We start from the raw sequence: 9,197 nt of genomic DNA on the forward strand, positions 1-9,197 counted from the left end.
ATTGTCTCACTCCCCTCATCTCTCTATTTCATCCAACTCAGTACCACATGAGCAAGAAGTAATGGGCCATATTCTGTCTTCAGTGGGGCTACACAGTTGTAAATGAAGTCATGAGACAGCTATAACTACTCGGTAGTGATATTTACTCACCATCTCTGTTGGTTGAAGCTTTCTGGTATAGAGTATGTGGTCACTTTTGGGGTTGAAATACCCATGATTTGGAGGGAACCAACGCATCATGGACTTGTTTGATAGCATCAGAGCACTACACAACTGCTTAAACATAGTAAAATATGTAGATGGCATCAGAGACATTCTGGAAGCTTCAAGCAGCAAAGGAGAAAAGTGTTTAGCTGCAGGAAGGAATTAGATTTTCACGTTTTTTATCAATCAGCTGGCAGAGGACATAAAATCATCACTGATAAAGTTGGCAGATGAGATAAAAATTGGGGAGTGGTAAAGAATGGAGAGGACAGCTCACTGATTCAGAGTGATCTAGATCACTTGGTAAACTGGGCGCAAACAAACAAACGTGCATTTAAATACGGCTGAATGTAAATGTCTCCATCTAGGCACAAAGAATTTAGGCCATACGTAACATGCTGGGGGATGCTGTTCTGGGAAGCAGGGACTCTGAAAAAGATTTTGGGGGTCATGATGAATAATCAGCTGAACACGAACTCATGCTGTGGCCAGAAAAAGCTAAAGCTGGGATGCATAAAAAGGGGAATCTCAAGTCGGAGTACAGTGGTTATTTTACATCTAAATCTGGCACTTGTGTGACTACTGTGGGAATTCTGTGTCCAGTTCTAGTGCCCACAATTCAAAAAGGGTGTTGATAAATTGGAGAGGATATTGACAGAAGAGCCACAGTGATTAAAGGATTAGAAAACATGCCTTCCAGTGGTAGAATCAAGGAACTAAATCTATTTAGTTTAACAAACAGACAGTAAAAGGGTGCGTGATGGGGTTTACCTACCCCGCATTGGTTCAGCAGGGGTTAATCATACTTTGTGGGCCGAGGAGGCCATGCCCCCTCATCTCTGCTGGGCATGCTTCAGCTGGAACCAGGATATGAAAGAGCCGCTCAGCTCAGGCTGAGATGACTGCTGAAGGGAGCAGAGGTGCATTGCAGACTCCTGCAGAGAGACTGCCAGTGCTCCAGGATTCAGAGGCCAGCCAGGCTGTGGCTGCAACCAACCCCCAGCCACCCAGTGCCAGAGATGGAGGAGAGACCACAGAATCCCTGAGACTACCAGCTGCTGAAGAACGGGTGGGAAGTAGCCTAGGTGGACTAAGCATTGATCCAGTTGAGGTACCGGGCTTTGACTTGGCATGTTTGGGAAGGATCCCAGCTGAGTTGGAGGCAGATACCCCTGCGGCAAGACAGGGCCCTGGGCTGGGACCTGTGGAATAGGTAGGAGCCAGTGGAGAAGGGCTGACCTAGGCAACACTTCCTTGCTGCAAAAGGTGGTTCTATTGACTCTGGCCACTAGGCCGCATTGCCCTGCGGCCAAGGGCGGTTCCATTGACTCTGGCCACTAGGCCGCACTGCCACACCCAGAAGGGCAGCCCTAGTGACTTGTGCTGTTGGGCCATGGACCCTCACCGAAGGGCTGCTGCCCTGATCCTGACCATTAGGCTACGCTGCCCTAGGAGCCAGGACTGCTGCGGTGGCTAGGGAGACTAGGCCAGTTGGGCCGCCCCAGATCTACTTCAGTTCCTCCACAACCTGGTACCACCCTGACAGGGTGGACCTATCCTGTGACAGGGTGACTTAATGACAGTCTATAATATCTTACACGAGGGATTCATGTTTTATAATGGGCTCTTCAGTTTAGCAGAGAAAGGTGTAACTTGATCCAATGGCTAGAAACTGAAGTTAGAAACATTCAGACTGGAAATACGGCGTACATTTTTAATGGTGAAATAATTAACCATTAGAACCATTTACCAAGGGCCGAGGTGGATTCTCCCTCAGTGACAGTTTTTAAATTGAGATTGGGATGTTTTTCTAAAAGCTCTGCTCTGGGAATTATTCTGGGCAAGGTCTATGGCCTGTGTTGTACCGGAGGTCAGACTAGATGATGGCAATAATCCGTTCCAGCCTTGGAATCTAGGAATCCCCTGAAGCTGCTTCAGTCACTACATATTGCTCCTGTGTGTGCCACCATCTGACTTTCACCCTCTGTTGCAGAGTCTGAGCCAGCTCTTGGAGGTCTCTTTTGAATATAAGATCCCTCTACCTAAAGAGAAGTTTCAAGCCATCTGCAGTGCTCTGCACAACCAGGTGAGGGGTGGTTTTGCTTGGATCCCTTGAGCTTAGGCACAGCAGATCTGAAGCATATTAACAATAAAAATCTATCGAATGATAGTGCAGAGCCTGGGGACCTCCTCATGCCTTACTGATTTCTGCAGGCTCAAGAGTAAGCAGGTAGCGGTCTCATTTTCTTAGCTAATATCCAGCTCAGTTTGTAAAGCAATTTCACCATAAGCTGATTATCAGGGGAGTCAGAGTTGTATAGTAAAAACTGTGGCTGTGTCTTGATTCGATCAGCTCTGCTGCTCAAAACCCTTTAGCTTCTCTTATCGAATGTATTGGTCATTGTGTTTGATTCTTGCTGTGCATTCAGTACCATCTACCTGGGGTTCAGACCTCTATTTGGACAAGTAGGAAGTGGAAGCTTAGAAATTAATTGAACCTTTTCTTTTCAATTGCTTCTGATTAGTTTTTCTTTGACCATTTCCCTTCTTCCCACAGATCTGTTCTCAAGCTAAGCCGCTCAGCACGGAAAATCACGCAGAGTTGTTGGATTGTGTAGTTCTGCTAGGTAAGGGGAAGAGACTCTGAGTTGCACAGTGGTTTCCTTGTAACTTCCTTTGTCAGGTATGGTAAGAATAAGAGTTCTGTTGTCAGTGAGGACGTGATTTGTTCCCTTGCAGCCCGTTCTTCTCCTGATGATCTGATAGCATTTCTGCACTCGCAGCTGGAGATTGAGAATGAGGCTGTTCGTGTGGCCTCTTTGAATCTGCTCAGTGCCATTGTTGGTGCCGACTGTAAGTAACACAGGAGCAACTGTGCCAGCTGCCCTCTTGGCCAACATGCTGAGGGTTAAGTTGGGGACATCCAGAGCAGGGCCGGCTTTAGGAAGTGCGGGGTCTGATTCGTGGGACTTGTACTCACCAGGCGGCGCTCCGAGTCTTTGGCAGCAGGTCCTTCATTCGCTCCGAGTCTTCGGTGGCACTTCGGCTGTGGCTCCTTCATGTGCTGCCGAAGAGCCGGAGGGAGTGAAGGACCCGCCACTGAAGTGCCGCCAAAGACCCCGAGCGCCGCCTGGTGAGTAAAAATTGAAAAGGCCACTGGGCACGGGGCCCTGTTAGGCGTGGAGTGCAGGGCCCTCTTAGGCACAGGAGAATCGGGGGAATCGGCCTAAAGCCGGCCCTGATCCAGAGCTAAAAGCATGAGCTACTATAGATTGAGCTAAAGAACCAAGGCTTTGTAGGCACGGCAGGGCTGTAACAGACTCATCGCCTCTGCAAATGGGGCACAGAGTCTCTATAACACACAGTCACCAGTGGTTTGGATCTCCACTAAGGGACCAAATGCTGCCCTAAATTACCCCCCTATGGCCACCCAGAAATCAACAGGTTCAACTAAGTGCTGAATGTAGCCCAAGATATTTTTCAACTTCAAATACAGAAGTTAACTTGGGGCTAATGCATGTTAACAATAATCAGATACAAATAAAATAGGACTCCTGACTCGATATTCGTCAGTATTATACACTATAGATTCTGAGTTCTGTTATACTGGTGTAAACACAGATTAACTTCAATGACCTCAGTCTATCTAACGCTTTTATAAGATTTCCATCATGGTAGTATGATGGCACTCATTATAGAAGTGGAATTACTTTAGATTTACACTGGTGTAACTGAGACCAGAGTCTGGTCCTATGTTTTTCCCATTGATTCTGTAGATGAGAGAAGCTCGGTACTATTCTTAAATAGGGCCCTTTGAAATCCAGGATTAATTCCAATGTGGAAAGTGAGTGAGTGGAACAAAAAAGTACTGTACACCTCTCCTTATCTTTCAGTGCCCGAGACAAAAGTTAAAAAGTTTCTGATTGTGAAGGCAGTGAAATCCACTCTCAGTGATCAGAATGCTAAGGTAAGATTGTGTGTGGAGCAGTGAAATATTTCAATTTTTTTCAATGATATGGGATGAATGGATATCTGGGTGGAGCTTTCATTCAGATCCAGAGGAGAGACTGCAGACTAGAGAAGGCATGTCATTCTCCTGCCTGTGTTAAATGTAGCCATGTTTATAATCTAAGGAGATAAACTCAAAAGCATAAGGACTCTCATATCCTATCTCCTATTTCAGGCAGAAGGGATAACAAGAACTCTTGTGTGTAATCTCTACCCTTGCAGGTGAGGAAGGCAGTTCTTCATTTCATCAGGAGGCTGCTCAGTTCAGGAAGTGTGGAGAATTGTGTAGAATGGGATATGGTAGCATATGTTTTCCACGAGTTCAGTGTGTCCACCAGCAAACTGGTAAGGAGAGTTCTTAACACGTAGGACTCGGTCCTACCATTCTTGCATGCTGATTGCTCCCCTTGCCTTCTGTGGGAGTTTTGACTCAGGGACAGCTGGACTGAATGATTAGAGCCAGAATCTGATCAGTTATATTGGTGTAAAGTCAAGGTAACTCCACTGACTTTAGTGGCGTTACTCTGGATTTATACTAGTGTAACAGAGATCAGAATCTCACACTGGGTAATTACATCTAACAGAGTTATCGAGGTTACTCAAACCTCTGATGAGACATTGAAACTTCTGAAAACACCATTTTTCAGTGAAATGTTCTTGTACAAGGAAGCACATCTTTTTGTTTTCAATAGACTCTCCAGAGAACATAATGATGCCCAATTCTGTGGCTGTTGAAGCATACCTAAACTATCAGCAAAACACCGAGGTTATGCAGGCTGCATCCCAGACTGTCAGGAGCCTGGAAAAGCTTGCTGCATATTTCCCTCACTACATACTCTACTCTACATGTACTAGTTTAAAAATATCTTCAATCCGTATTTCTATCCATGGACACAGCCAGGGGCTCCAGACACTTTGTGCTCCATGACTGGATCCATGATATGTATTAACATAAACAGTTCAACTTTACAGTAAGTTGTTGATAGAATCACACTCACTACACACAGAATGACCCAAGCTGGTTGGGGCATCAGAACAAACAGAGTGGATCCCCCTGGTTCTGCATATTTATTTCCACTGGGCAGAGGCTGAATGTTTTTCCTCAAAGATAAAAAGATGAAACAGTTTTTCAAATTTAAAAAAACTTAACGCTGTTGGGGAAACTCTTTTGTGTTCAGTGAATCATTCCCTTCACTTTAGGGTTTTCCTAAGCCTGGAATCTGACCCACCAGTTAGGAGTTTCTATTATTCTCTTTCCTTCAGATGTTTGTGCACTTCCAGTGCAATATAAAAGTAGGCATAGGTCAATGTTCAAGATGGCTTCGTAAGAGAAGGACACTGATTCTATAGCCAGTGTCTTACTACTAGCTCTATAGAACTTATTAGCTATCTCACAGCAGGGTACAACACTTCTCACCCAGGCTATTCAAGAAGAAAGCACTATCCAAACCCTGTGCATTGACATCCTGCAATGTCTGGACACCTCAGTCAGTGGAATGACCCAAGTAAGTGCCCTGTTACTACTGCTTCTTGAAATAGGGACGTTGTTCCTTGTACCTCTCCACAAGGAAGCTCTTTGCACAGTCAGCATAATGGAGGAACAACATATCAAATTCATGTCAGGGATAGTGTGACCCCTTCATCATGGAGTAAGTGGTTCACATTAGAGAAAAGATGTAAAGCAACTTAACTGGAAGGAATCATGTTGCAGAGATCTTCTCTTAATTCTTTCCACTGTCTGAGTGCAACTTCCCCTTAGATCCCCCATGAATACTTCTGATTTGGTGATCCTGGATTTGAACAGATATTGGGGCTGGAAGTGTGCCTTCTATAGGTCTGTAAAGTTCTGGGTGAGTTTATGGTGCTATCTAAATAGCTCCATAATGCTCTAATGCAGGGAAAGAGGATTCACCAAACTAGGCAGTGTATTTAAAAGACAGAGTGCAGGGGCACCGGACAGGTAGAGTGAGATGTTGGGGAGAGAGAGATGAGGTGATAGGTTAGGGAAGGGTCAGTGATGAATAAAAGGAGAAGCTACATGACAGGGAGGGATTCAGACAGCAGGATACTGGAGGTGGGGGAATGGAAATAGCTATGTACTGAACAGTCTCGCTCTTCTCTGCAGGTGTTATGGCCAAGGCTTCTGGAGTATGTGGTGCCAGCTCAGTACACTGGTACTTTGAAGCCTCTCTGCAGATGCCTTAGAGAACTGGCTGAGAAAAAGCAGCAGGAAGGAGAAGAAGCTGCTTGCCTCGACTACAGTGGACCAGGTTTATAACAGAAACTCTTTCATTTATTCTCTCCAGGCCCTATGAAATGAACAGATTCAGTCTGCTCCAGTTCTCTCGTCTGCAATCAGGAGGCTAAAATGAATGAGGGATGGTCTTGTGATTACAACATGGCCATGGGAGGGAGCTAGGAAACGTGGGTTCTCTTCCCGCCTTGCCACCAAAATTCTGATGTGACCTTGGGGAAATCACTTGATCTTTCTCTCTCAGCTTCCCCACTTGTGAAATGAAGGAGTAATTAATGCCAACCTCTTAGAGGTGCTGTGAGGCGGAATTCATTCATGTTTGTAAAGCATTTTGAGATGCTCAGACTGAAAGCACTATGGAAATGCAAATTATTATCAGCTGTATTCAACATTGGTGGGCACGTTGGAAATGGATAGGTGAATAACATCAGCAGGACTCTCTGCAAAGCCTGGCATCATTAATGCTATTCTGTTTCTTTCCCTAGTGAAACTCCCTACACCCCAGGGGCTGCTGGCGCGACTCCTGGTGAGTAGACCATGAAAATAGGTTTTCTGCGAAATGTGAAGTGGGACAGTTAACTATAAAAATCGGTTTTATAGCTAGATGCTTATAGACAGGCTGAGGAATGTGTATGATTGGGTCTCTCTCTCTCCACCCTCTCCTGAGACACACTGTTCTGCATCCTCGTACTAGCTAGAATGCTTGCTTCTTCAGGAAGACACTGCAGTAGAAGCAAAAACTCTATTGTACGATCTCCACAATGAGAGAGTCTGAACTATTCCCTCCTTCAGGAACAAACTGGCGTTGTGCTGACAAAACTTAGCCTGTTCTTTCTCTCTCATTGACAGGTAGTAGCCTCATCCCCTTATGAAAGAGAAGGACATGGATGTGCTGCCTTGCAATTACTGAAGGCCCTGCGCTACAATATCCATGCAGCAGTGGGTGAGATGTGGGTAGTAAAGATCCCACCTCTGCTGCAGTACGTTGAAGGTAAAGTGCTAGTTAGGAGGAGTGCGGTCCATGGAAGGGAAGCCACAAAATGCAGCTTCGTATTGACATGTGTTGTGCCATTCCTGTTGCAGTACATGAGAACAGTGGGGAATTGAAGTTGGGGTTCTGGGCCCTCACTTTTCCTTCACCTGGATAACTGGGAACCACTGGGGTAAATCCAGAGTTTAACCACTGAGGCCAATTCAATCAGGGCAGAATCAGGCCAGGAAGGTTTCAGCTGAATGGAAATTTTACAGCAGTTCCCCCCACACCTTTGCTAGGTTATTAGTTGGGAAGGTGAATACACATGAAGCTGGAGGTTTGTGAAATATTTTGGGGTTACATATATAGTCTGATTTTGGAAACTGAATTTTTCTGAAAATTAAACCCCATGTTTACTTTCAAGGGTGATTCAATTAAAAAACCCAGAGTTTTCTTTCTGTAAGGAAACCCGAGCCATAAAAGTTAGGTTGGCCAAGTGGCTGCCCTTTGTAGAATCTAGGTATTGTGGGCCTAAAAATGTCTTTCACCAATTTTACAGTGGTATGAATCTATTGACCTCCGTGGAAAAAACCCTTCAATCAGTGTAGGCCAAGGGTAGGCAACCTATGGCACGTGTGCCAAAGGCGGCACGCGAGTTGATTTTCAGTGGCACTCACACTGCCTGGGTCCTGGCCACTGGTCCAGGGGGCTCTGCATTTTAATTTAATTTTAAATGAAGCTTCTTAAACATTTTAAAAACCTTATTTACTTTACATACAACAATAGTTTTATATAATAGACTTATAGAAAGAGACCTTCTTAAAACGTTAAAATGTATTACTGGCACGTAAAACCTTAAATCAGAGTGAATAAATGAAGACTCGGCACACCACTTCTGAAAGGTTGCCGACCCCTGGTGTAGGTTGTGTCTACACTATGGGGTTATGGCTAATGACATAGCTGTGCCAGTATAGTCTCTGTGGAGTATGACAGACCCTATGTGGAGCACAAACCCGATATCTTTCTGATGAACGTCGGACCCCAAAATGTTCAAGTGGGTTTGATATTCAAAAAACAGATTTAAGAAATGAGCTGTATCTTCCCTAGTTGTTGTTGCTGTACAGAGTCCCCAGTACTACATTGTGCCGACATTCAAGAAGGGTAGGTTAGAGCTGGACATTCAGAATCAGGGCCAGATTCTCAGCTGATGTAAATCAGTATAATTCCATTGACTTCAGTGAAGCTACACCGATTTACATCAAGTTAGGATCAAGTCCAGAATCTCTTATTATGCAGGAAAAGTTTGTATTCACATTAAACCCAGTCTTCTGATGTGCTGAACCGTTTTGTGAGGTGCTCAGCACCCTCAGCTCCCATGAAAGTCAACAGGAATTGGGAGTGCTCAGCATCTCACTCCTGGTGGGTTGACTGACCCTGAATAAAAATGCCAGCAGGGTACATAACCTGATACTTTCTGTTGGTCCAACAAAGAATGTTGGCGTAGGTCCCATTTAGTCTTGAAAGCCCAGGTATGTTACAGTTTGGCAGACCAGGGGTTTTAGAAGGACAGATTGCGAAGAAGATACCTGGGACGACTCTTCTTGCTAACCTAAGTGACATTATTGTTTTGCCTCCTGCTTTATAGGAAACACAGAGAATTCCCTGGACCATGAACGGTGGGAGCACATGCTGCTTCAGGTACAAGATGGCTTTCAGCTGTATTGTCACAGCCCTTCCTCCCCTCTCCAAATGTATCAG

The 9,197-nt window shown here is 45.0% G+C and overlaps 1 protein-coding gene and 1 long non-coding RNA gene across 2 annotated transcripts; both read left to right on the top strand.

Annotated features, from left to right (window-relative positions):
• The first annotated feature begins 2,195 nt into the window (after positions 1-2,195).
• Positions 2,196-3,057, top strand: LOC135980179 (uncharacterized). The gene is made up of 3 exons (XR_010597379.1): positions 2,196-2,290; positions 2,762-2,831; positions 2,944-3,057. It is a non-coding gene; the product is annotated as an uncharacterized LOC135980179 (long non-coding RNA).
• A 1,046-nt stretch (positions 3,058-4,103) lies between these two features.
• Positions 4,104-7,457, top strand: LOC135980178 (maestro heat-like repeat-containing protein family member 1; the record flags this gene model as incomplete). Its single annotated transcript, XM_065580230.1, has 6 exons — positions 4,104-4,171; positions 4,435-4,557; positions 5,634-5,717; positions 6,338-6,482; positions 6,952-6,992; positions 7,316-7,457. Coding segments are annotated over exons 2-6 (460 nt in total), but the record flags the coding sequence as incomplete, so codon positions are not given.
• Positions 7,458-9,197: the final 1,740 nt, after the last annotated feature.

This window comes from Chrysemys picta, unplaced genomic scaffold (assembly GCF_011386835.1).
Source record: "Chrysemys picta bellii isolate R12L10 unplaced genomic scaffold, ASM1138683v2 scaf2090, whole genome shotgun sequence".
NCBI classification, from domain to species: domain Eukaryota; kingdom Metazoa; phylum Chordata; order Testudines; family Emydidae; genus Chrysemys; species Chrysemys picta.